The sequence below is a fragment of the Andrena cerasifolii genome, chromosome 15, assembly GCF_050908995.1.
Source record: "Andrena cerasifolii isolate SP2316 chromosome 15, iyAndCera1_principal, whole genome shotgun sequence".
In the NCBI taxonomy this organism is placed as follows: domain Eukaryota; kingdom Metazoa; phylum Arthropoda; class Insecta; order Hymenoptera; family Andrenidae; genus Andrena; species Andrena cerasifolii.
The window spans coordinates 11,020,983-11,048,001 of record NC_135132.1 but is presented as its reverse complement, the minus strand read 5'-3'; the positions used below and the strand labels follow the sequence as shown (position 1 = coordinate 11,048,001).

Sequence of the window (27,019 nt, the reverse complement as noted above, 5' to 3'; positions counted from 1 at the left end):
ACGAGTGACTGCGTCGCTTCAACAACCAAAATAGATATTCATTTTCCAAGAGCGCTATTTTCCCAACCAGACACAAATCCAATATCACTGATTTAAGTGGTCCGCCCAGGTCAAAGACCTCGCACCGAAAGACGGCTCGCTTTAATGTACCTTTCCGTGCACACATCCACAGAAAACAATTGCATGAAAAAGTTGTCGATCTAGCCGTTCGATTGGTTGACAAAACCATTAGAGATCGGATGAGATGACTGGTATCGCGGTAGCATTGCTCGCCAACTGAAACAATAGAACGAGAGGATGACCTGTAAACGGTAATGCAAACGAGCATAAGTAGACGAAAGTGAATTGACGCGTCTACGAAAAGCACGGATTTGCTACTAAAGGACGAATATATCTAGTATAAACATGGAACAATATTCCTGGCCGCGCCAGCTAACGAGTATACGAGTTTGAACATTCACGTTGGTAAAGAATGGCAGCAGCGAAAGCGGAAGCTGGGGATGATGACGATCATCTGACGTGTTGTCATCGAATAACCTTCTTCCATCCTGGGATACGTGACATCATCGTAACGAGCCCTGTTTCCAAGTGCCTCGGGCAACGTCTGACATGGGCAAACTTGTTCTGGATGGTGACTAGCGTGGGAATGGTGTTAATCGGTTGGGCGGTTTTGTACTTCCTCCTAGGTGATAGGATGCTCCCGAATAACGACGTTTTCGGTTTATACGTTCTTGTGATATTCTCTTATTGGCTCGGTTGGAGTTTATCGTACATCCCTTATCTGAACCTTCCGCCGGTATTTGGTATGCTGCTGGCTGGTCTGATTGTCCGCAACTCTGGCCTCTATGATATTCACGAGGAACTCGGCGCCGCCACTATCTCCAAGATCAGAACGTTTTGCCTGACCTTTATCGTGATACGCGCGGGACTTCAATTGTCTAGCACGAGCTTGAAAAGATATCCGTTGTTCCTAGCGATGTTGGCCATCATTCCTTGTTCGATCGAAATGCTCGCCTTGACTATATGTTGCAAATACATTTTGCTGTATCCTTGGGATTGGTCTTTCATGGCCGGGTAAGTGAGAATTGCCAAATGCGAACCGCGCGAATCAAAAGCTGTCCAATCGCCATCTTCTTTTATGTACATTTACAAGAGCAATACTCGCCTGCATGTCACCGGTCGTCACCGTAAACTCCGTCCTAGCTCTGGCCGAAAAAGGCTACGGCGAAGACAAGGGACTGGCTAGTATACTATGCACGGCTGCCACCATGGACAGCGTGCACATGGTCTCCCTCTTCGTCATCTGCTACTCGATCGTCTTTCCAAACGGTAGGTGTGTCTACTTTGAACCGCCGAAAAATTCAACTATTTTTCAACATATGTTTCTCAGTAAATGCAATATATAATGAAATAAAGCTTTTTCGTATTTATTAAGCTACTCTTATATTATACGACAACAAAAAAGTGAAAAGAATTTTTCTAATTTGTTTTAATTGTTTTTTTACAGCGTCGGTATGGCACCTAAAAAAGTACGAGTGTCCCTGTAGCCGCTAGCTCAATTAACAATTTTTCTTCGCAACTTTTGTTGCGCTATTTTCTTACTTTTCAACAAAAATTCCTCAAACGTACCTCTTTTTTAGGTGCCATATGGACACTGTAGAAAAAACAATTAAAACAAATTGCAAAAATTATTTTTAACATTTATTTCACTATATGTTGTATTTACTGAGAAAAAAATCTTCACAAATATTCGACTAAACGGACCAATTCTTTTCAGACGAAAACCACACCGAATGGTGGTCTTATATTCCCTCTGGTATCCGAGACTTTACACTAGGCATCTTAGCGGGAGCAATGTTGGGAATTTCCTTCATCTTTTTCCCTCATCGTAGTTACGTGAGTATTTAAGTATTTGTTGAATGGCCACTTTCTTCTTTCGTATCTTCGTTGATTTCCCATTGCATCTCGGCACCAAATAGAAATACGCCACCTGGCACCGCGTCACCTGTTTGGTACTGGGATGTTTGATGTGCACCACGGCCACTGCAAAATTAACCATCTCGTGCGGAGGGTACGTGGCCTGTCTCGTTATGACGTTCGTCGCGATCACCGGTTGGAAGATCTTGTCAATTTCTTTCGACGTAAGTGTTGGAACAGAACCTTCCATTCGACATATCTATGCACGTATGTATGTATGCACTTGTGTACGAGTATCAGGGTGGCTGTTATTTTCGACATTTGAATTTTCTTCGCAGCACTCCTCAGAATAGTTGGAAATAATAATAAAAAAATCTATCGGATAACGGGAAAAGGTGCCCTTGGACCCTTGAACATTTAAAATTTAAATAATTATTTAATTATTTAACAGAAAGAGTAATAGAGCATAAAAGATGTCCCTTGTCTGGTTCTACAACTTTTGTTTGAAATATTTTTTTTATATAATGTTCAAGGGCCCGTTATTCGATCGGGCTGAAACTTTAGACAGATTTTTTGCCGCTTGGAAGATTTGGAAAAAAAATTCACCAAGAGTAAATAAGAGCCACCCTAATGAGTATACAGTACATGTACATAGTTGCACGTAGTCGATGCTTGATCGAGTTTTCACTTATCAAGACGACTCCTCTCCGAAACGCGGCCCATGTCCTCTGGCACCTGGTACAACCAATCTTGGTCGGAGTTATCGGCGCCGATATTGACCTCACCGATTTCCCTTTATCCAGATTCGTACTTTACGCATCCTGCATACTCGTAGGCCTGGCGGTAATTTACTTACTCCTTCTACCATGTTCTGTCTTCGCGAATACGATCGATCGAGCAATCCTTTTTTCATTGTACAAAACAGGCACGATGTATCGCTACCTATTTAACGACTCTCCGGACACCATTGACGTGGAAAGAACGATTGTTCTTTGTCGCGGCTTGGTTACCAAAAGGCACCCTACAGGTGACACGTTAATGTTCAACTGTACCGCGAGTCACGACCGGCAGTAGCGATAGGTATATAGAGATATTCATCGGTATTAAAACGCTCCTCAGGCCGCTCTGGCACCGATGGCGTACGAACGTGAGTGCAGCGAACAGAACATGGAAAAGAAACAGCTTGCTCTGGACATTGTCAGACTATCCGTGCTTACCATATTATTTCTATCGCCGATCGGTGCCTTCGCCATCACCACTTCTGGACCATTTCTCCTCAACAAGATAACCGACGAACAATACCAAAGAGATCGCGAGTTGAGCTATCTCCGTATCCTTAGCCTGCAACCTACCCCAACGCGACGGCAGGCCGTGACCGCGTGAATACACAAACGGGTACAATATATACATATTTTATTTCTTTACCGTATTCAAGCGTGTATTGTAATACATATGCCGACCAACGTGCAGCAACACCTATGAAGCAGAAAGCGAACAAAGTCGGTTCATCTCGTTACTTCCTTACCGACTACTTTTCCGTCTATTGTGTAATCAGTTACGCTTTTAAAACTAAGCGTTACATATTTTTTTTCTCGCGTACACAGCTGATCAGATATATAGAATAAGTCGAGGCGGGGACGGGATTCAGTACATAAGTACATGCTACGCATCCGTCCACAACCATCAATTACAATTTACATATATTTATTAAAACTGTAATAAGGGAAAGTACGCGGTCGTATCTTTATTGCTTTCGCTGGCTATTTATTTATAATGAATATTTAAGGGGTCTGGCTGGGGAAGGAATTTTTATTACCACTTAACACTTAACACTTAACACTTAACGCTTAAAAATATTGCAACTAAAGAGGCATTCTAAAAGTGGTTACAATGCAGCTGCAATGCAAGTACGTAGAGTGTTTAATGGTGATGTTGAAAGATTCACGAATAATCTTCCTGCTCGCTGTCAGCTTGTTGCATCGAAGCCATTTGCGCGACTGCTTGTAATTGTTGCCACTGTTGTTGTTCGGCCACTGCCTGTTCTTCCCTTGCTTTTGCGAACAGTTCTTGCTGCTGTCTCAGAAGTTCCTCCTCCGGAATTCCCAGGTTTTCTAATCTAGTACTTTGACGTCTTCGTTTGGCTGCGACAGCTTTGCAATCTCGTAAAACTGCTTCCGCCTCTGCACTGTAGTCCCCGAATCCAAGCTTTTCCAGTGCTTGGAGGACATGTTCAGCATTTATAGTTTTCTTTTGTTGCTGATTGCAGATTTCGTTCGCTTCGGAGGAAAGTAAATGAATGAACTCGGTGCAACAATTTAATATCAATTCCCGCGATTCATTGGCCACGCGCACGTGTGGCAAAATCTCTTTGATCATTTTATTGATCGATGCGCGAGGCAGGGTTAACTCGTCGTCTTCCGTCGGTGATATAGCAGCCGAGGCCATTTCCCTTCTGTAACATTCAAAGCAAACCAAACCGCATCATCAACTCTTTTCTTTCTTTTTTCTTTGTCCCTAGGCAAACGGGAAGAGTAAAAAATTTCCCCTCCCAAATTATCTACTTATCGATACGAGGTATATACAAGTACATGTAAACTGTGATTAACCCCTCTAGTCCCCTCTACATGACACGCTTTCAAATTCAAATAAACACTGTCCGAATATTAAAGATTTGAATGCTTGGAACCTTGTCTCATCATTTCTTACCCCCGCGATCACATTCCGAAATCTTGTACGAACCATCTAAACTAATCTCTTAGAGTTGAGTACAAGCATGCAATTCGTCTGTAGCCTTAACTTTAAAGCGTTATGCTTATCGTTTTATCGCGTACTTGAGTATGTCTTGGGTGCTCTCGGACAACGATTATCAGATAAAGTGTGTACGAATGCTGTACTATGGCAAAACGAAACCACGCATCGTTTAAACCAATTACCTACTTAATTCGCCAATATAATTATTCTCAATTCAACACAGTGTAATATTGCTGCTATTACTAAATATTCTAACAAAAACATGAAATGTTTACGAGAATTCGGACATCACTGATACTGATATATGGTGTGCTGATTTTCCTCTATTTATTCGATGAAACTCGTCGTGTGCAAGGTGGAACTGGATTTATCAGCCCTGTTCAGAATTTAAGTGTAAAAGCATTCCAAGATGACAGATACGCGGAAACTAACGACACGTATAAATTTTTAAAGCTAAATATATCTTGGCTAGCTCCAAACAGTGACAGACAACCTTCATCCTATAGGTAAACATTCCCAAGAGAATATAGAGCAGTACGGACTGCACATATTTCTTTAAGATGGTTAACGTATACCTTTCATTTAATGCCATCTGTGTATCGTAGCGTAATGGTCACGAGCATACAAACAGGGAATGAAACAAATATCCTAGATTGTCCAGAAGGATCAATTTTATATACGTCGAACAATGTCTGGCAACGAATCGTAGTATTACCGGAAAACGGCATGTCGGGCGACATGCCTGACCTATATATTCGACCAAATTGCTCTTACAAAGTACAAGTTATCACCAATCCAAGAAGAAAATTTATGTCAAAACCACCCGAAGTGAGTTGCTATTATTGTAAATGTTACAAGCAAATCACTCATTGTAGCTACCTTACAAAAAGATACTCTTACGTTGTACAGATTGTTTATACAGTCCCAGATTGTATAGGTGAAAAATGTACCTGCGTTAATGCCAAATCGATGTTACCGATCCCAAATGTCAATGTTATTTACAGAGACGACCAACTTGTTGTTAGCTGGAGCAGTACATTTAACACTTTCAACGTTCGTTTTTATTCGATCAGGTGATATTATGAATTATAGAAAAAAGTTAATAATGTCCGGCCCAAAAACTTGTAAGCTTCAAAATTTAATGAAAATACATATCTGTGCGCAATTTTACAGTATCGGCGTGCCTCTGTTTGTATCGAAAGGTGGACTGCCTGTGTATAATATGACAAAGATAGGACAAGTACCCTCTGGGAACACTGTCTTCTCGTGGAAATTAAAGTCCAATGATGACCACTTGGCTATAAAAGAAATAAAAGATGGTTATAAAATAGCAGTTAGCGCCATTAACGATCATGGTTGCTCCGGAATAGAGGGAAATTTCATCGTACATCTTGTATCGTCGATTAAAAATACTAAAACTGTGAACTATCGCATAGTAAGCTATATTAACTATTAACGAGACTAGTAAAGTTGAAAGTTAAAACATGTTTGGCTTTATGTTTCAGTGGTTCATAGTTATTGGAGTAACGATTTCCTGTATTCTACTATTTGGAATATTAAGTTTTATATTGTTTCGTAATAACAGTTTCTTTATATTATATTATAGGAATAGTTCTCGGTAAATATTGCAATGGCAAATCCATTAACAGTTCAAATAAGGGATGAAAAAAAAAATGATATTTCTTCTCTCGTTACTGTAGGATACATAGAATTTCCAAACATAGATCTCGATGGGCCGAAGCAGTTCTCCAAGAACAGAATATTTTGTATGTCCGAGCAGAATCTGAAGTGAGAAAACAGTGTTATGTTCGCCGTACGCGATATGTAGCGCATACCATGAATATAATTTTCATTACCATAGGACAGTTACAAGGACGAAGCGGGTAGTCTACAAGTACCGTTTAAAAGTGTAAAATTGACACGCAAGTTGGGTAGCGGACACTTTGGGAAAGTGTACCTTGGCTATTTGGACGACACGGATAATACTCGGGTCGCCGTAAAGATGTCTCGATGTGTTAGCATGCCAACCGAATCGGAAATACAGCAGCAGTTTATAGAAGAAATCGAGATGATGAAATTGGCAGGGAGTCATCCACATTTAGTGGGCCTCATAGGATATTGTGTTCAACCAGACAAACCAATATGTATTTTGCTCGAGTATATGCAAGGTGGAGATTTACTAACTTACCTACATTTTAAGAAGAGAAATCGAAACGGCAAAAAATGTAAGTATGTATTCGATCTATGTACATATTATGTAGCGCATACATATATACATACATATATATATTTTCAGCTGTATATACCAGTATAAGTTCTACCACGTCCGATAAACAGAATACTTACAGATTTAAACAATTTGTGCCCAAGTATATAAACATTAGCAATGATAGTAACGACAAAGGAAGAGAAAGTAAAAGAGAAAATTGGATCGGTGGAATTGCAAAGGATCAGTATTTGAAGTTCGTCATAGAGATAGCGATGGGTATGGAACACTTGGAAGCTAAGGGAATCACTCATAGAGATCTAGCAGCGAGAAACATTCTCGTTAGCACAGACTTGACTCTTAAGGTAAATAGTTTATAGCGGTAAGATAACTTTCCCCTGTAGCTTTGAATTTTAATGCGACACAACGATATTCAGATCTCAGACTTTGGGCTTTCACGCAATGGTATATACGTGATAAAGAATAGCAAGGGAAAAACACGTCATCTTCCAATAAGGTGGATGTCACCGGAGGCTCTACGCGACCGAGCATTCTCCGCGAAGAGCGACGTGTGGTCTTTCGGAGTAGTGCTCTGGGAAATTGGCACTTTAGGTTCTTTCCCTTATTCAGATGTGCGAGACGAGAATTTAGCGCGTTACATCATCTATGAGAATGGTCGTTTGGAACAGCCAGGTGGTGTCCCTCTAGACATTTACAGAATAATGCGCTCTTGCTGGGCAGCAGAGCCTGGGAACAGACCAGATTTTACGCAACTCCTTTCGAAATTCCGGATGTTAATCTGTCCTTTCGATCCTATTCCATCAGCAGCTTCTAATCCCTGTTACTCGCTGTCATTTTCCAACAAAGATTTTTAACGTGAAATTGTTAAGATTAACAGTGACAAAGGATAACGCTTTTACTGAAACCTAACTAAAGGAAATGTCACTTACAACTTACAAGTAGCTTTCTTCGGATATCGATGTTGGGATTCCTAACCAAAGTATCAATCCAACAGCACTTGCAAACCTCCTATCTCTATACGTTTGATAATAAACTACCAATAGTACCAATTAGCGACCTTGGCTCACATATGCTTCTAACCAAATAAAAAAATGCACTTTCATCCCCATCGGTACTTTTCACTTGAAAAAAATGGATACACTTACACTTCAAACACTAATTTCCAACGTATATATGTACATACACACCTATATGTTCGATTCTAGCCGCGGTTATATGTATTACATACTTACATATATGTACATGCATACGTGCAGCGCCAAGTGCGTATTTACACAGTATTTGCAAATCGTAAACAAATAAGAATGTGAACTTGTATCGCGAACAATTATGTTATTAAAAACCCCTATAAACCCTTAAAAAGTTGTCTTCAGTTGCCTTCTAACCAGACAAGCACCATGTTGGAAGCATGAGAAGTGGGTATTTGAAATTTCAACGATTATTTGTGCGTGTGTAGCTTATCGCACGCGCGCACGCGCGCATGCACGAGTGGTCAATGCCTAACTTGCATGTATGTAAAAGTAAGGAGACTTATCTCTATATCTCAGACAGAAAAAAGTGGTCAGGAAAAATGTTCCGTTCAGCGGGATGTTCGCCAAATGGAATAACTTGGACTTTGTCATCGCCATCTTGAATATTCGTCTCATAATAAATGTTACCTGCAGTGCGTTCTGTTCAGCTCTGATACGAATTGTAAAACAAGTGTTTAATGTTTTGCTTGTAGTTTTTATAATAAATTTTAAAGTGCTCAGAGAACTTTTAAAGAGTCCAGTGTTCTTCTCTCTGTGATATATTTAATTATATTAACTTTAATTAATGTAAACATAGTTGTTACTATAGAATTTATTTCTTTTAAATTTAATTTATATATATATATATATATATATATACACACGATTTCTTTTACTTATAACATGACTTTCCTTTCAATTTTTCATATTCACAGGTCCTACTGTAACCACGTAATAGTAGTATTTATTGCACCATCCGTACATTATTTTATGTTTTTCGGATATGTTTATATGTACTTCTGTAACGTAACCATGTATTTCTAACCTTTTTGTCTCACCATCTGTCATTTACAATTTCAAGATGGCGACGGCAAAGTTCAAGTTATTCCATTTGGCGAACATCCCGCTGAACGGAATAGTTTTTCTGACCACTTTCAATCTAGGCAGATGAGTCTCCTTATTCTTACTTCATGGCTAATTAACATATATCGTAATATAGAATATAGATAATAGCAGATAATAGATAGCTGCACGGGGCCGCGCATCAGCATTCTGACTAATAAGAGTGATAAGCAGCGTTGTGGGGAAATCTGTTACGCCTGGCAGTCGAGCTGTTCGATTCCGATTCGATTGTTCAAAAGATCGATTTGTTTTTTATAAAAAATACTAGCCAAGTCATGCGAGGCCTCGGCCAACCAGCGTCGACAACCGATTTGTTTCCCACCTTGGTGTTGATTGGTTGACGTCGCGGCGTCATCACGCGCATGCGTGGACGTGTTTAACTTCCTTGAGCACTCGAATAGTCTGCCAGGCGTAACAGATTTCCCCACAACGCATCTGAGCCTTAGATGGCTTACATGAGTTATTAAGCCATCTTTTGAGGTTGACGGGCAACAAACTGATGACGAGTACACAGATTATTTCGTGGAAACTAGGAAAAGGCATACGTTGTTAGAGGATCGTATTGTTCATCATTGTCGATGATTGTCGACTATCATACTCGGTGACACTCGGTTGAACTCGGTTTATGATGCTTGTGCATCGTTTTGATAATCGATAGTTATTTGTTGTTATCGTGGGGATGGAATTTCCACGAGAAAGCATTCTAATACGGTCGCAGTAAGCCAGTTAGGAATGTGGCCAAGTGCAAGAAGTTAAGTGCGGCTTCTTATAGGTTATGTAGTAAATTTTGACAATTAGTTTTGTTGTAACGATCAACGCGAGTGTTGACTTGGATGATTCGTGATTGAAATCAAAAGAAAGCAAGAGTATGGGAGAAGAAACGGACACTATAGGCTACGACACAATCGTAGACGGTAAGTTATTTTATTAATTTATTTGTTCGTTGAAAAACGTTGTTTCGTATTGTTGACGAATTTGGTGGTTACATCTCGTAAAGTCGGCTGGCAGTGACCGCTCGGTTTTCATATCACTTCGATTTGATCGATACGCATTGAATTGCAAGTGATTGGAAGTAGAACCAGGAGACGCGTTTTCGGTTGCTTTCGGTTGCTTCAGGTTGCTTCAGGTAGCCTGAGGTCGGGTCGGTTTAAGTGGCCCAATCAGGAAACTCGGACAAATTGAATACGTAAGTGCCCCAAGTGGAAAATGCGAGGGTCGTGACGAGAAGCGTAATAACGCTGGGTCCTATTCCAGCAATCGCGAAATCTCTAGTTTTTATATGAGCCGCCGCAGTGGCTATCGCATTTGGCGGTGTACCCACTGGCAAGTGAAACGAAAAGGAGCAACAGAGAGAAGCCGGCAGCATCAAGTACAAAGGATGTATTCGCATAGCGATGCACTGAAATGATAGATACATACATAACCATTCTCGTGGAAACTGGAAAACTGCGTTTTCCCGAATTTCTGCGAATTTCTCACCATTTCCGCCAAAACTGGTAGGATGATATTCGCGACCGCAACATTAGAGGTCAGTTCCGTAACGGTTTCCGCAAACAAACATACGATAAGCAGTATCGTAAATGGATCGATCGATTGCAAAGCTGTGAGTGCCTTTCCTAGGATAGAGGAGAGATTGGAATTGGTACTGCCGGCCGAAATGGCGAAACCACCGCCCAACACTAAGATCAAGCTCCAGTGCATCTTTTGATGTATCATTTTCCACGTGATCATGCTAGTGGACGGCTTGGTAGGCCTGTTAGCCGGATTCGCGTCGAAGGAGCGAAGGAAATCGAGCTTAGACGGCAAGAGGAAGAACAGAATGGTGACACCAGCAGCCGCCGTCGAGTCTTTCACGTGCCTGGAATGAAAGACGGTAGCGTTACTTTTCCTAATTCCGTTCCTTTCACGATTCTCTGTCGGATGATTCGTACGCGCGATACGTACAAATTGGTGATGTACGTTGGCCAACCACGCGCGAATCCGGGACTCCTGAAGAACCAAAGCAAGACGACCGTGACGAAGAGGACGCCAACGGAGGATTCATGCCACGTAATCGGGCCAAGTTCTTTGTACTTCTTTTGGATCACGGCCGCGGCGACCCTCTCGCCTTGCGCGCCAATATCAATGGCGCGGGCGTCCTTGCTTCCCGGCCGGAACATTCCCATGTACATTACTTGAAGCCACAGCCACGTAAGAAGACCCATCAGGAGCATTGCCGGAACCGAGTATAGCATCCATGATGTTAGGCTGATGCCCGGACTATGTGGGAACCGTCTGGAATAGGAAGGAATCGTCTACGTCTACGTCTACGTCTACGTCCGACAATCATAGCTGACTTGCTGAGTTAGCGGTTACTTTTCGAAGAATCCCTTGAGCGTCAAATTGGTGCCGGTCCCGACCAACGTGCCCACCCCTCCGATACTAGAAGCGTACGCTGCCACAAGGTAATAGACCATGGTGACGCGCGTCGGTTTTTTCGCCCTGTAAACGATGAAAGAAGAATGATACGAATGATAGAAGATGATAATTTTTAACGGAGGAGCTCCTACGTACGGCTCTGCAGCATCTTCTCCGCCACAGCCATTCTCCTCGCAAATGAACATGCTACCCAAGTCTTGCTGTAAAACGGGAAGGCAGAATTCTTACGAGCTCGCGCACCGTATCGTGTCGTATCGCTTACCGCTTCGAGTTCCAGAAGAACGGTCTCGACGATGGGTAACATCATGGCGGTAGCGGCGGTATTGGAGATCCACATCGATAGGAACATGGTCACGCAAAACAGCCCCAGCGTCAATCTGCGAGTTGTACGTAACTTGTTTATAACGGCTAGCCGTGTTCTGGCTATTTAAATTACCTTCGATGACTGCAACCGATCGTTTTAATGATTAACAGTGCCACCCGCATGTGTAGGCCAGAGCTTTCGATGGCGATAGCTATCACCATGCTGCCGATAAACATCATCGTGGTATCGTTCATGTAGCAAGCGCAGGTGTCGCTGGTGCTCATTATACCCATTAACGGGTAGAGGACCACAGGAATCAAACCTGTGATCGGTAGGGGTAGCACCTCGGTCATCCAGAACATTGCCATCAAACCGACCACGTACAGACACCGCATCGCTACCACCTGTACGCCGAATCGAGACGTTTCCTTCTTTTTCCTTTGTGAAACGAAGATAGGTACAACCGGAAGAAAGAACCGAAAAGAAGAAGAAGAAGAAGAAGAAGAAGAAGAAGAAGAAGGAAACGTGGTGTACCATGCCGTGGACAAACCTCGATAGCCTCGATGAGCAGGATAGGCAACAGAATCACCGGCCATAATACGATCACGAACGATTTCCAATAAATGAAGAGGAAACGGACCATCAGACTGCCGAAACACGTGGTCTTTCTGAAACAGCTAACGTATAGAGAGAGAGAGAACATACAAAAACAATCTACACCGGAGCACTGTCCCTGCCAGTTTCCTACCAATCAACGGTATATTCTTGCACGGAACGAGTCCGCTCTAAAGTGGAATGCAGTGTAGGAAAAAAATTGGATGGGGCTAAAAAGAAGATTGTAACCGGAAAAGCAGAGCAGCAAAGGAGACTCGTAAGAGGAAGAAAATAGACAGGGTACACGAGCTTTGAGCGGGAATAGGTAGAAATACTTTTGAATATGTACGTGATGATTGTAGTAATTGAATTTGAAAGTACGAAATCGTACTTTTTCCATATTAAAAATAAATCCTTTATTATGAATAGAAGTTGATTCTTTTTTGTTGTTTTGCTCTTTCGAGTTGAATAAAATTCAAAAGATACATACCTTTTGTTCGCGGAATCGATGATTTCCGGGTATGGATCATCGGACTGTGCGGCCATTGCTCCCTACCGAGTGAAAAAGCATCATTATTTTTACCAACTTATAAATCGAAAAGAAGTAATTTTTTAATTACGTTAACTCAACTCTCCCGCTACATACGCGCCGCGCGCGCTCTGTAGTTTACAGTCTCCAGTTTTTGTACAACATGCTTTCACGGATTACAAGCTAAATAATTTTCATAAGCGACATAAAACCAGATTGAGGTCATCTGACTCGGACGCGTTTCACGAATGGGTCGTTTAATTTATTCTTCGGCGAACTTTATGGAAGTGTATCGTTCGCTATTGTTAGTTACGACTGCGGTATGCGCTTGATATCAAACTGAGATAACATCTTGTGCCCGAAATCGTGATTTCATGGTTTCGTTGTTTCGTTGTTTCGTTGTTTCGTTGTTTCGGTATAGGCTTCCGGTAAGCTTTTCTAGCTTTTTCCAGCCTTGCAACCGTTATCAACCAAGTGGAATTAAATCGGTGAAAGCAAAAAGACCGCTATCGCGACAGAAATTGTCTGCCGATCGACGAGTTTCTTCCTGTACCCCACACTTGACAACTCTGCGCTACATGTATGCACGTGGACACATTGAATCACGAACGAGTTCAGCAGAGAAAAACTGCTACGGACCAAATCCAATCGAGCAACAATGGTTTATCAAAATGTTGAAAGGGATCGCGACAACGTATCAACCTGGCTGTATGCCTTTACACAAACTTGCTTCACGATCGATTCGATATCGCGTACTGGATCGATATACCTATGTATATGCATGTATGTACGTAGGTTTGCAAGAATGCATGCTGTCGAGTCACCGAATAATCATCCGATTACCGTTGATCAAACGGCAAATTCTTATTTTCCGCACGTTGCCGTATATACGTATACTGTCTCGAGAGTGGGATGAAATTCTCGGTTTCGAAAAGCAGGTCCACTTTCGTGTAGCTGCACGCACGCTGCTTGCACCACTGTTCGTTCTGCTCAAAGGCACGCACAGGCCACAGTCGGACCTCTTGCGATTAAGCTATCACCCCTCTCTTCTAGTCTGCGCTCTCTCTCTCTCTCCCGTCCCCATCGTTTCCTTCTTCTTTCTCTCGTCCCTCCTCTCCTCCTTCTTCCTTCTACTCTCATTCCTGCTTTATTTTTTCTTTACCCCTACCTTAAGGTTCGTTGCTGTCTTGTTGGTTGGTTCTTAAACGACTGGTAAGTGAACCCAATGGAGCACTGGCTCACGATCGCGATACCAACCGTTGTCATGTCTGATCGGTCAACCTTGGTGCGCTCATAGTCTCTTCTAGGGGGTATACTCGTCGACCTACCAATTATAATTACCGATTATAAGCTTATCGACAACTTATCGAATTTAATAGAGGAAATGCGCAGTATATTTCAAATACCAGTTTCTTTAGGACAAATAAAAAATTAAGGCAAAGGATGGGAAGAAATAAAACTACGTAATATCATGGAGAAACTAATAAACTTTTATATTTCAAACTGTCGGTAATAATAAAAAACAGAAAGTAACTGAAACTTTGGTCGAAATGAATACCGGTATTTCAATTTACCTTTACTTTATAAACTGAAAAAAAAGCATGTAGATAATAAAATTATTTTCTTTTAGGATCTAATGAGGCTGAAAAAGCACAATGTAGGAAGAATCTTAGGTAAATATAAATGGACAGCGCTGGCCCAAACCGCCGCGAGGCGAGGCGAGGCGAGGCGACGAGACGCGGTGGTAGCCGTTACGCGCGAAACAAAAGCATCGCTAAGCTTTGGAATATTCCAAATTATCTGCACCTTCGGTATTCCGAGTTAGCAACATGGCATTGAAACCTACAATTTCACGTCACGCTTTGTATTCTCGAAATTATCACAAAACTCACACGGAACCATAGAAGGAACGTGCAAATGAGTAAATTAAGTGTTTAACTCTAAAGTTTTCACATCTTTTAACGAGATTCAGGTTTTCTTATTCTGCAGATTAAGTGGAAAATATAAAAATGGCGGTTCATCCACAAATGTGATTAGTTAACGGGTCATTACACGCACACACACACACCCCTCCCCCCTTAGCTAAGGTGGTACAAATTACATAGATAGCGTTAGTAGTTTATCAGATACTTGGGTATTCCAAATATGTTGCACTTCCTCTACGTAGTAAGGAAATTTTGCCCATTTTGCAAACTATCTTTATTCTCCATGCGAGCAGAAAGATACAGTTGCCATTTTCAGATGATACGCTCGTTAGAACATTCAAAGAGCCTGAGATCAGTAACGATTAAACCCAATTAAAAGCGTAGAACTAAATTACGCTTTATTCGAGTCTCGTATTTCGAACCGCGTTGAATTTCATGCGCACGCTCGTTCAGCAAGTGCTTGATTTTAATTTTTAATCGATTACACCAGCACCACCATCCATTATTATCTTGATCGTACGGAGTTACGATGATCCGGAGCACGCGTACCGTCCGAAACAATTTAATCGGATAATTAAAAGTTGAAACCTCGCTTGTATGTCTACCTAATACGTAAACGCATCGTGCGCCAAACATCAAGAATCTAAATATCAACATGAACACAGTTCTTTCCAACTCGCAAGCTTGATGAAAAAGGAATTTCCAAGGTTCGGAGGGTCGAACGGGCAGAGGGCCGCAGGTAATGCAGGTATAAGAGAATTCGGGAACCTAATGGGGGTCAGAAACACCCATTCGACGCGTCGCGGTCGTAGCCATGGCCCATGCCCCATGCCTCATGGGGTGCTTTGGCTTCGGAACCGTATAGGTATACATTAGGGTGGCTCTTATTTACTCTTGGTAAATTTTTCTTCGACATTTCAACAATAACAAAAAAATCTGTGAAATAATTATTTAACAGGTCACAAAGTCGTTTTTATATAATATCCTTCAAGTTATTGATTTAATAAAAAATATATGTCAAATAAAAGTTGTAGATCCGGACAAGCAGCATTTTTTATGTTCTATTACTTTTTCTCGTGCGACAAACGGTTTTCAACAAAATAAAAATTGTAATTTAAGGGGGGCATATACCGAGATATGCTGAAAAGATAAAAAAAATTGTTTCCATATTTTTAGTGTTTGTTGATATGTATGTCACGAATGTTTCCTGAAAATTAGGAGACCGAAATTCGCAAAAATATCCAAGATATTCTAAACTTTAAAAATTTCAGAACAGAAAGTTTTTTTTTTACTTTTTATACAACATAAAAGATACTCCTTGACCGGGTCTACAACTTTTGTTTGACATATTTTTTTATTTAATCAATAACTTGAAGGATATTATGTGAAATCGACCTTGTAAAGGTGTTAAATAATTATTTTTGATGTTCAAGGGCCCAGGGGCAGCTTTTTCCCGTTATCCGATCGGGCTGATAATTTATACAGATTTTTTATTATCATTTGAAACTATTCTGGAGGGTGCCCTGAAGAAAATAGAAAAGTCGAAAATAAGAGTGACCTTGGTATACGTATGTACACATTAATGTACTGCTAGAGGCTAGGTCTAGAGAATCGGCAATCGTTGTTAATCCAAGGGCTCCCGTTGATGGATTCTTTCAGAAAAATACAGGATTTACGCCAGCATATCTTTCGCGGTGCTACTGCTGGGTATCGGAGTTCCTCTTTGGTGGCACACGACCGCGGTGCCGCGCGTTCCGCTCCCTTACGCTGGTATCGAGCGCCTCACCGATCTAGATGTCAACATCAAAACCAAAATCATCGTCGCTGCCCTGTCTCAGGACCGAGCCGAATCCTTGAGTCGCGATATAATGGAAAATTTCAAGAATGCTGGTAAGTCTGCGATAGAAAGCGGTTAGGTCGAACAACAGCCAGAGAAACCACTGTTGCAACAGTTTGTCGTTTTGTCCAGACATCTATCGAGTAGAGGTGGTGTATCGCGTGTTATCGAGTAACTTGGCGTTTCCCGTGTCTACGCATCGCGAATTCGAGAAGCTAGCAGCGTCCGGGTTCGAGCTCGATGTCGGTGAAATGTTACTGTTCGAGACCAGGGCTTTGGACAACACGGTTCTTGTCGGTCCCAAACGAATGCTTTACTTCTCCATGGAGACCAGTGAGTAGAAGTATAAACCACCGTATACTTACCATAACTGCGATCATAAATCTTCTTATTTTAGCCAGCTTCACCTTGATTCGGGTATTGTCCGAATGGATGTTGCGCGATCAGTCTCTGGCTCTGACAAAAAATGCGCTCGCAGAGCCGACCCTGTATAGCCTAGACGAGGAAAACAGAAGGAGATTCCCAGCTAGCCCAGCTTACGATATATTGATCACAGTAGTGAATCCCGACCCGGAAAAACTCACCGTCAGCTGGGATCTGCGCACGATGACCGAGCGTACGTAAAACAAACGTTCTCTTTCCTTAGCCGTTAGCGGAACAATGGGCTAGGTCTCCTTTTGCCACCTTTCCAGAATACGTCGAGCCGTTCCTCGCCGAGCTTCCAGTTCTTAGCAATTTCTCTGTAAAGTCCCAATGGTTGTACTTACTACCGTTGGAAGTTAATCCGAAACGAGTGCCCGATAGCGGGCCGTTAGGTAGACATTTCGCGCTGCCGGAGGACGTTCTACCGCAGCTAGTCACACCATTGGAAAAGAAACTAGGTAGGTAGAGTAAGTCTAGTACCTTAGTAAGCTTCTAGGCCAAAAACGAGCACGCGTCCATGTTTCAGCGTCGCAAGTTAGTCTTCACCCGACCATCAACTTCGTAATTTATGCTGTTCCCTGCGACACTGCTCCGCTACACATTTACACGCGTTCCGGGCACAGATCAAAGACCAACGCTAACGTCGAGGCGTTCCTTTCGCCAAGGTAACGGACTCGTTTCTTCAACTTCGTTCGGCTTAACACTAATTACTATTCTTATTATTGTTATTATTGGTAGGTGGGGCGGCGTGGTCTTGATCAATCCATCATCAGAGGCCTGCGCGGCCGTAAAGCCGTCCGAACCACAGGTCACCGTAATTCCCCAAGAGTCTACTATCGTTGGCACTTTCCTCGCCCAGCTCAAGCTGCTGCTAGGTGTTCCTGAACCGGTAAACCAAACATTTCCTAGCCGTATCAGTCTAATCCTGAGACAGTAACGCCGCTTGCTTCTTCTTTTTTCTGTAGAGATTCTTGAACGGTGTCGGCACTGTCCCTTCGGTCGGATTGAAATTGCGCGATTGGGAAGTTGATGCGTTACTACGTGTCCGTACGATCGAGCAACTAACATCGGCTAAGTTGACCTTACAATCACTCGCTCGACTTCTCAAAGAAATCGGCAACATCGTCATCACGGACGTTGTAGGGAACAGGATAAAGACTGCTTTACGTCTGGTCGAGGATTCGGCGGAACAACTAGCTTACGGCAATCTCACGTATGGTTTCCAGCTGAGCAAAGAAGCGTTCGTTACCGCGGAAGCGGCATTCTCCGATCCAACGCTTTTAGCTTTGTTATATTTCCCAGAGGATCAAAAGTAAGTCACCGCAGCCCTCCATGCAACGATCCCAACTAATCTCCCTTCTCTCGTTTCAGATACGCCGTTTATATACCCCTTTTTCTACCAGCTATGATACCGGTGCTGCTCTCTTTGAAAAATATATATAGATACTATTCGAGAAGATGACGAACCAACGCTGAATAGACGAGAGCAGCAAGTATACTTATATGATAAAGGACAGATGCAGTGAAAACGGGAAACTTTACAAATTATTCGGTAAACGGTAAAACAAGTAATATGAGTAAAAATAATATTTTTATTGTACAAAGAAAAAGGTTGCAAAGTTAATTTAAAAAAAAAAAAAAAAACAAGAAAGGAAGAAAGAACGAAAGAGAAAAATGTATTGAGCCAGTCAGAGTGTTCCAACGATGAGTTGCGAATGACATTGAGACGTTACAAATAGCTACACTTAGTTTTTCTTTGTCGCGCATCGAAACGAACACGTAACTTGTAATATTTGTTGTTTACGGATAACATTCATCCGTATCACGCGTCACAGCGCACATATACAACATTGTAAGTTAGCTCTAAATAAGATGCCTGTCCGTACAGGTACGTCTCTGTACACACATTCACGCGCGCGAACATATACACACTCCCTCCCTCCCTCCGTCCCTCCCTCCCTCCCTCCCTCCCTCCCTCCCTCACTCACTCACTCACTCACTCACTCACTCACTCACTCACTCACTCACTCACTCACTCACTCACTCACTCACTCACTCACTCACTCACTCACGCACCCACTCACCCACTCACTCAACCACCCACCCACCCACTCCTCCACTCACTCACTGCGACTGAGCGCCTTCCGCTGAGTCCCGTACGTTCTTCCTAGTAAAATTTGAAATTAATTGCCGTTAGGTCGTTAGAAAGTACTAATAATCTATATACAATACACGTGTATCAATCCTCAACCAGTTACCAAATGGTTATAAAATTATCAAGTTGAATCGCTCTAAAAAAGTATGTTCAAGTACCGTGAGACATTTGATTAAAAGTCGGAAAAGTGAATCGCGATCCGATAAACTAGACTAGCCTTTCGATGCCTTTCGAACCAAGTATTACGTAATGTTATTTACTGATTCTTTCACTTGGCATATTTATACACGCGTGTGCGTATGTAAACGTGTACATATGTACGCAGAAAAGCAGTAATACGTCTCCTAAAATAGTACAGGTTGTTAGCGTTAAGGTGAGAGGCCCCCTGTAGGTTGCTTTTTGCACGGAATAATGACAACTGACGGTAGTTGAACAATACTAATTGTAAGAATAAAAATAAATTAATCGGTGAATCGAAAAGCTTACTCGTATGAAAAAAGAAATAGAAAAGAAGGACAAGGAGAAAGTCAACGGAGGCTTTCAACTAGCTGTATCGCGTGTTGCAGAGCTTCTGCGACATTCTGAAAAACAGGTACACCTTCACGCGTCGCGTAGTCTGACAGGTACATTCTTCCCCGGTTGTAGTCTTTTGTGGCTTGTTCCGTTAGCTAGATGAAAAAAAAAAATGTCGATTTATGTATAGAGGGTGGAAGAGGGTCGAGCGAATGAGATATGAACATGTTCATCACGTATACCACACATATCCGTATCGAAAGTCGAAACTGACCTTTTCGCCAGCCACTACGCAACCTTCGGGAAGCGTTTGGACACACAGGACCAGTTTAGCGCGCAGTCCAATCAGATGAGCTGCCAATGCCATTACGGTAATGGCACGAGAGTGTTGCGGGACGATCAGCAATATTAGCCGCGAATTCTTCATTCGTTGCAATTCTTGTGGCAACACCTTCGCGCTGTACTCGTTCAGGCTTGGTCGATATAGAGATAATCCCAGAGATCTAAAAACCAGAAGAATTTACACGTAGACTCAACGACACTGCCGCAATGTGGAGAATCGAAAGAACGTTACATCTCGAATGCTCACTCGATGGAGGGTGCTGCGGACGTTTCTAACCAAAACTGATCTTTACCGATCACTCCAACGTACAAGTCCCTCGTCTCGGATTCTGGCACGAAGGAATTGGTCCAATCTAAAAAGTTGAACGGTCGAACGGATTGCACATCAACTGACAACTGTTCGGACGCTATCAAGTTTGTTCGAACAAGAAATCGGGCCGCGAGCGTCTTGCGACGACCTATTCGCTTTCTTTCATACACCCGCTCTCTACAGATCATGGAGAATTGTTGAGAATAAAAAATACCTAGAATACGGCTAAAAGGTTGCACGATAGCTCTGCGAAGAAATTTCGAAGCCTTCCTACATAATATACTCCAAACTGAAGGTATCTCACTTTCACAAGAAACGCCGTTGCTCTTGGTCCTCCAAGCTGATTCCGTAGCTAGTGCGCAGAATTGTTCAAAGTTTATCCGTAATTCCATCGGATCTCTCTTAGCTGGAAACCCATTGTCTATCAATGTCCTATACGTTTCTAAAAGCATACGCAGATACGAAGAACAGAAAATATGGGCACGCTTCGCTTCAACTGCATCGCGCACACGCGGTCAGTTGCCTAACTGTTAAGCCTAATTATTATTATTATTATTATTATTATTATTATTACTATTACTACTACTACTACTACTACTACCACTACCACTACCACTACCACTACCACTACCACTACCACTACCACTACCACTACTACTATTAAGCTGACTAATTATCAAGGGCATGTGAAAGTTTATTACCCGATTTATTTACTACATTAAGGAGATCCGAAACGGACACGTTGCATCTGACGTTGGATTGTAACGCTATCCAAGCCTGGAAAAGAAAGGAGGCGACGCAGAGATAATGTGTCGTAAGAATTTTAGCCTTTCGGCAGAAGAAACCGATGACTATTATCGGTACAACTTACTTCTCCTAAATTAACGCTTCCGCTATCATTGATATCCATGGACTTGAAAATCTCCCTAAGCGTGCTAGAAAAGAGCAAGTTGGAATCAGTCGTTAAGTAGAAGGTAGGATGTACCGCAGAGACAGTTAGAGAACTGATATCGAAAAAGGCTTACATCACGTCCATTCCATTTTGACTTGGTGAAACTTTGATCGGTCTAATGCCACCTTCAGAATGCAGATCTTGCACGTTGATCTGTTCGCGGAGCACCTACGACCAAACCATGTACCGTTCAAGTTGGATGCACGGATATCAGCCTCTGTATATGCAGAGTGATTCATTACCTTAGACGTACAAGAAAGGGCAACGGATACACTCTCGAATATCGGTATCCTCTGTCTCTCCATAAGATATTGAAGCACCAACAGTCCATTCATCAAGTCGTAGTACTCTCTAAAGAGGAGAAACGTTTATTAGCGATGCAATGAGCGACGTAAAAACAAGGTGGCAAGCAAAGGGGGCTTTAGGAAAACTTACTGAGAGGATACAGTCTCGCCGAGTATTGTTTGACCGTGACGATACGGATAAACAACGAGAATTAAAGACTCGCGGCGTGTAGCTGCCAACTGAGCTGCTTCAATGATACCTGCACTGTTGCGTGTTTGGTTATCGATCACAAAGAGTAACACTTTCGCCGTCTGTTTCGCTTCGTACTCTTGAGCTATCAGTTCCGGGCCCCATTGTGATACTTGCTGGAACGTACAACCTCCAATTATACTAACGGTCAACGGTTATCGGTTAAATCACTTACTCGTAAATGAGAAATTTCGATACACGTACAGGATTGTAGTAAGTAATTCCGAGGCTCTGAAGTGTCGGTATTGCTATTTCTGACCTCCATGTGGTTGGATTACAAGATCCACCCAGAAATACCTCATACGCCATTCTCTCTATAGAAACGCACGCGAGTGGCAGTATAAAGCATAAAGCGTAAAGGTACGATAGGAATTGGTGTATGGGGGACATTATACATACATACGCTAACAATAAGTAATCTAAACTACTTCTATGCCTATACTGGATATATACTGGACTCAACTCACTGGAACCACTTTTGCTGTTAGTATCCTTTCCATCACAGTGTAACGGACGAGAGGCGCTCATAGAAACGGCCGTTCTGCAATCAGGTATAGAGGAGTCAGTTTTAATAATTCAACACGGTTATTTAAACGGTAACGAATCTAACAATAAGCGGTATTATCACACTCGATTTCTACGGGCCACTCTTCGATCTGTTTGCAAGAGGATTCGATATACTCTATTCATTCTCTGCCTCTCGTCGCTCGCTTAAAAACTATCGGTTCGTACAGTAACAGTATCAAACCGGCAATAAATATAGATGTTGGTTAGAGTGTGCTAATAAAACTATCGGCGCTACGAGTTAGCCAAAAGCATATGATACTGCATTATAAAACATACTTCCAAATATCAAATCCTTTTGCAACAAGGAAAAGCACGCTACGCTGCATCGTCGATAAACTCTCTCTGCCGCGATTAATTACAACCAGACGTTTGTCGCTTCAGGCCTGCAACATATGTACGTAGTGTTCTTTTGTTGCTCGGTTCGAGTCGATCGAAAACTTGAACTTGAAAATGTTTATGACGAAGAGTACTGTTTCTATGCTTCCATGTTTCCAACAACCATTCATCAACCCCTATGCATTAAATGTGTGCTTTTCCATTAGGCAAGCATTCGTATTACCCTTTTTTGCACAAACGTGCCAATTCAACGACGAACACGTAATACTCTTGGAGCATTATACAAGTATTAAAACTGTCGACCGGGTAGTCTTCAGTACGTCGCCACTCTTTGCACGTTTGCCACCAGCTTGCAAACGACAGCATCACGTACGTGTCTTTCACCTGGAACAAAATTATAGTTTAATTTGTTAACTTGCAAAGCTGTTAATCTTGTTTCGGTAAACTTGTCGTTTAGCATCGTCGATTTCGATGATCTTGAAATATGTTCTGGGGGGCATAATTCTGAACAACTTTTTCCTATACATGTAACCGTCGGTCGGCCTTACTTTCTAAGATATGCGCAAAAAACCTTGGTAAACTTTTCCTCATGGATTTGAAGGGAAATTTTTTTAATCACCTTACCACGATCGCCTCTCTGGCATAATATTTCTGTTGACTTATTCAGACACAACGCATTCCACTTTCCAACTTGTCCCGGGTATTAGTATTGTTTGGGGCTAGATTAGCGCGGGGGGCGCGTAAAGCATAGTAGCGAACCGATGTGAGTTTAACTAAAACATAATTTTTTCGCTAGAAAGAGGGTGCTTTCAAGAGCACCTGTTGAGCGTGTGTGGGGGGTGGGGGTCCGTCAACATTCCGACTATGTTCGGCGGCGCCGGCGGATATATTAAGATGACTCTGTTCGAAAACGTAATTTTTTGCAGTCTCATTTTTAGCATCCCCAAACTGTATCGATTTTCTAGCAGGACAAAAATCCAAAATGAATGAATCGTGGTCATACCACAAGCTACTGAGTCAGAGGTATCGGAACGATATGGTATGCAACTTTATACGTATTTCATAAAAGTAACGATCGGTGAAACGTACGTGAATCGGCCGCTTAGTAACAGCTTTATATCAGAAATGTTAGTATTTTCAATAATGGATTGCAGAGGTACAAGTAAGTAGTAAATCAAGCTTCAGCCATGAGTATTTTAATTTCCAACAAACAGAATTAAAATATAATCATAAAAATGATGGAATTTTTCAATAGCTTTCGTTGGAAAAGCTCTAGATATCCAGGAACCTCGTGGAACCTGAAAATTCTTGTGCTATTTCGTTCTGTTTGCTTTATAAAGTACATATTCACAAGTTATAGCTGCAAATATTTGAAACTCTACATAATTTTTCTACATAATCAAAATAATTAGGAGCTAAAACGTGTAATTCATTCTAAATAACGTGGTTGTAAATAATTTTTCTCTACAAAACACAGTCCATATTTGCTTTCTACAGTTTAAGAAACCTCAGAATACGAATTTTGGTTTTAAAAAACCCTTGAACCCACTGATGTGAATGTTTTAAGCGTGGTAAAACCATGTGGATGATGTTTTTCAAACAAATAATAAACATTTCCACCTAACTGATGATTTATGTACGACCTGCGACTTTTGTCCCGCTAGATTGTTATTGGACAGACCACTGTGCGACGGTTACATGTATCGGAAAAAGTTGTTCAGAATCATGCCCCCTACAACATATTTCAAGGTCATCGAAATTGGCGATGGTCACGCTAATCGACAAGTTTACCCATGTTTCTGGTAATTATACTTACGCAGGTTCCAACAAATATTATTAACGTATGTGTTAATAGAAGTATAGCAAGACCTCATTGTATAAAAGGATGTACGTTACGGAAGAAGCCTATGCCCATTAGATACATCTACCCTTTAATCGTCCAACTGAGGAGAATTTCGAATTTTCCTGTGCGAGAAGAATGTATCTTATAGTCTTTGGGAAAATACCTTAAATCTGAAGAAGCAGAGAGATAAGATGTGTGGAGAGAAGGGTTGCGATAAAAAATGGTAAATACAGAAAAACAGGGGAGCAGGATTTGAGTGGGATTTGGGTGGGATTTCTGAGAAAAACTAACCCCAAGCGTTACTACTGAATAGCCTGAGTAGGTATTAACAATGTTAGAGCGCACTATTTAATTAGGTATCTATCTATCGCATCTACTTGATGCTATCGGAACTGAAAACGGGCATGCAAAATCGTGGAGCAATAGAGAGCCTGTCAGACATACTAACCTTGACGATAGTTCGGTGCTGCATGCCCACGCACGAAGAACATATGTGTTAAATTTCAAGTAGAAAATCATTGATTCTGACTGCATTTCACATGCATTCATCTATTAGTCCCCAGTGCGAATAAAGAACGCGTCGACTCAACGTAAATCCTTTGGAAAAATTAACTGTGAGTGCTCCGCTTGTGCACTCCCGCTATTGCTCATACTTATTTATACACCGTTATATTTAAAATGTAAGAACGCGTCGCCCAAGTGGAAGAGCCACTGCCACTGCCACGAGCGGATCACAAATAAATTACATATTCGTGAAAACTCCCCCCAACACTAGGTAGTGACACGGTCGCGCGCGGTTTTATCCGCGCGAAAAGTAGGTAGGTACCCCCTCGTTCGAAATCACACACCCGAAATCACACTCGATCCGCATTGAAGTTGTTCGTTGCTCGTTGTTCCCTCTTCCCTCATTCTCTGTTCCCTCGAAATCAGTGTGATCGGTGATCAGTAACGGTCGATGAAATCACAAATCAGCGCTGCCACCGTTGAACGTCGCGCTCGCGCTTCGTATCCTTCTCTTTGTCCACCTCTTGTCTTCTTTTATCTCTCCCTTCTTTCTCACTCCCCTCCCATTCTCCTCCTTCTTCTTCTATCCCCTACCTGCGTCCACATGGTATTGCTACCTAGCCTTTCTCTTTTCTTTTCCCTTCTTTTCTTTCTTCTCGCCAAGTTTCTTTTCTTTCTCAAACCACCAGAGATTTAATTATTGCCCTATACGCATCGGTCGCACGAACCGTATGTACATACTGTACATATATACATACTGATTTGCGTATATAATTACACAAATAAATTTCGGCTGGAGAACAATGATTTTGCTCATACAAGACGCGACATATCCAACCTGTTTCACGCGTTCGCAACCATTCGCAACAGTGATCCGGCTGTTTTTCACCTCTCTCTCTTTCGTCTCTACACGTACTTGCCGCCCCTCGTGGATACGTCCATACGTTAGTGTAGGTTTTACTATAGATCGCGTGTATCGACTCAACACCAGACTTGAGAATGACGTAAACCTCCAACAATGAAGCGTGATGTCACACACATTCAAGTTTGCAGAGGTTTACTCTCACCGTCGCCATTGTCACTGTCATTGTCATTGTCATCGCCATCGCCATGGCAATTCCCATCCCCATCCCCATCCCCATCCCCACCTCCATCCCCATCGTCATCATCATAACCATCAGCAACCCTAATCTAAGATCCATTTATTCATACGTGCCGTCGCGTCGTTACGTGAAACAATCAAATAACGATGCAACTGCAATTAAATGCCGTGGATTAAGGGAAAGTTTTCAGAAAACCGCGGCTAAAGGCAAGAATAAAAGGATTCGACCACAAGGAATGGATATGACGTCGCTTAATTCCTTCTGATACATTGTCATCTTTTTGAATGATATATCTCCTTAATATTTTAACATTGATAATCTTCGACATCAATCAATTGTCGTATATATGTATGTAACTCGCTGTTTGTGCTAACAAGATGACCGGAGGACCGATAACATATGATGGTGTTTGGTAGTGCACGGAAGAAGATTGTCGAACATTTCATGAGCCTTTCTTGGAGGGGGCGAAATACATATGTAAAGGTACATAAGAACATTTTTTAACCTTGTTTTACAAGATTTAAAATTTGCTTGTCATTTATATTTTAATATCTCTATCCGATACTACAACCTAAATAATTAAATTCACATTAATTATTTATTCAGAATTATACACAATATCGTAATATTTTTCTATTTTATTACTCGTCGTGGAGGGTGGCGATCGCCTCTACCGCCCCCCCCCCCTCTGGTTCCGCCTCTGCTTGAACATAAATTGTAAATAATACTTGATATCTGAAAAATACGATTTCTTCCATAGCTTAAAACCGGACATAGTACATAAACTACAAATACATAGCGCT

The 27,019-nt window shown here is 41.9% G+C and overlaps 4 protein-coding genes and 1 long non-coding RNA gene across 12 annotated transcripts; 2 read left to right on the top strand and 3 right to left on the bottom strand.

Moving 5' to 3' along the window:
• The first annotated feature begins 296 nt into the window (after positions 1–296).
• Positions 297–3,304, top strand: LOC143377001 (sodium/hydrogen exchanger 9B1). 3 transcript variants are annotated; one of them, XM_076827883.1, is made up of 7 exons: positions 297–1,074; positions 1,154–1,329; positions 1,778–1,896; positions 1,980–2,141; positions 2,614–2,760; positions 2,843–2,944; positions 3,037–3,304. In XM_076827883.1, the coding sequence occupies exons 1-7, from the start codon at positions 473–475 to the stop codon at positions 3,298–3,300; spliced, it is 1,572 nt and encodes a 523-aa protein (XP_076683998.1). In that variant the 5' UTR covers positions 297–472; the 3' UTR covers positions 3,301–3,304. The 3 variants fall into 3 exon arrangements, with proteins under 3 accessions (XP_076683998.1, XP_076683996.1, XP_076683997.1); XM_076827881.1 differs by lacking the exon at positions 2,614–2,760; XM_076827882.1 differs by lacking the exons at positions 2,614–2,760; positions 2,843–2,944.
• A 292-nt stretch (positions 3,305–3,596) lies between these two features.
• On the bottom strand, positions 3,597–8,177 carry Nc2beta (negative cofactor 2beta). 6 transcript variants are annotated; one of them, XM_076827848.1, is made up of 2 exons: positions 8,041–8,177; positions 3,597–4,369 (listed from the first exon to the last, which is right to left on the bottom strand). In XM_076827848.1, exon 2 carries the CDS (start codon positions 4,360–4,362, stop codon positions 3,859–3,861), a length of 504 nt encoding a protein of 167 aa, XP_076683963.1. In that variant the 5' UTR covers positions 4,363–4,369; positions 8,041–8,177; the 3' UTR covers positions 3,597–3,858. The 6 variants fall into 6 exon arrangements, with proteins under 6 accessions (XP_076683963.1, XP_076683965.1, XP_076683962.1 ...); XM_076827850.1 differs by having other exon boundaries at positions 8,128–8,151; XM_076827847.1 differs by lacking the exon at positions 8,041–8,177 and adding an exon at positions 7,825–8,034.
• LOC143376992 (uncharacterized) lies at positions 4,724–7,838 on the top strand. The gene is made up of 8 exons (XM_076827844.1): positions 4,724–5,174; positions 5,274–5,741; positions 5,842–6,103; positions 6,174–6,286; positions 6,369–6,456; positions 6,530–6,893; positions 6,965–7,239; positions 7,312–7,838. The coding sequence occupies exons 1-8, from the start codon at positions 4,936–4,938 to the stop codon at positions 7,747–7,749; spliced, it is 2,247 nt and encodes a 748-aa protein (XP_076683959.1). The 5' UTR covers positions 4,724–4,935; the 3' UTR covers positions 7,750–7,838.
• A 1,758-nt stretch (positions 8,178–9,935) lies between the features above and the next one.
• Positions 9,936–25,449, bottom strand: LOC143377100 (uncharacterized). The gene is made up of 24 exons (XM_076828021.1): positions 25,058–25,449; positions 22,990–23,150; positions 22,331–22,404; positions 22,068–22,177; positions 21,765–21,979; positions 21,572–21,680; positions 21,403–21,497; positions 21,249–21,312; positions 21,079–21,154; positions 20,592–20,819; positions 20,315–20,420; positions 20,000–20,228; positions 19,745–19,880; positions 17,694–17,938; positions 17,000–17,074; positions 12,834–12,895; positions 12,300–12,426; positions 11,882–12,153; positions 11,708–11,822; positions 11,581–11,645; positions 11,383–11,508; positions 10,972–11,301; positions 10,507–10,885; positions 9,936–10,426 (listed from the first exon to the last, which is right to left on the bottom strand). Exons 1-24 carry the CDS (start codon positions 25,079–25,081, stop codon positions 10,175–10,177), a joined length of 3,675 nt encoding a protein of 1,224 aa, XP_076684136.1. The 5' UTR covers positions 25,082–25,449; the 3' UTR covers positions 9,936–10,174.
• LOC143376994 (uncharacterized) lies at positions 18,632–19,114 on the bottom strand. The gene is made up of 2 exons (XR_013087217.1): positions 19,042–19,114; positions 18,632–18,988 (listed from the first exon to the last, which is right to left on the bottom strand). It is a non-coding gene; the product is annotated as an uncharacterized LOC143376994 (long non-coding RNA).
• Positions 25,450–27,019: the final 1,570 nt, after the last annotated feature.

Bases quoted from the DNA above. Each gene is read 5' to 3' on its own strand.
- LOC143377001 (XM_076827883.1), top strand. From the start codon at position 473: ATGGCAGCAGCGAAAGCGGAAGCTGGGGATGATGACGATCATCTGACG. The intron at 1,075-1,153 runs GTAAGTGAGAAT...TACATTTACAAG, and splicing joins GATTGGTCTTTCATGGCCGG to AGCAATACTCGCCTGCATGT. The intron at 1,897-1,979 runs GTGAGTATTTAA...GGCACCAAATAG, and splicing joins TTTTCCCTCATCGTAGTTAC to AAATACGCCACCTGGCACCG.
- LOC143376992 (XM_076827844.1), top strand. From the start codon at position 4,936: ATGTTTACGAGAATTCGGACATCACTGATACTGATATATGGTGTGCTG. The intron at 6,104-6,173 runs GTAAGCTATATT...TTTATGTTTCAG, and splicing joins AAACTGTGAACTATCGCATA to TGGTTCATAGTTATTGGAGT. The intron at 6,457-6,529 runs GTGAGAAAACAG...TCATTACCATAG, and splicing joins ATGTCCGAGCAGAATCTGAA to GACAGTTACAAGGACGAAGC.
- LOC143377100 (XM_076828021.1), bottom strand. From the start codon at position 25,081: ATGCAGCACCGAACTATCGTCAAG. The intron at 12,896-16,999 runs GTAAGTATACGG...TTCACTCGGTAG, and splicing joins GATTTATGATCGCAGTTATG to GGAGCAATGGCCGCACAGTC. The intron at 11,302-11,382 runs GTAACCGCTAAC...TTCCTATTCCAG, and splicing joins CTCAAGGGATTCTTCGAAAA to ACGGTTCCCACATAGTCCGG.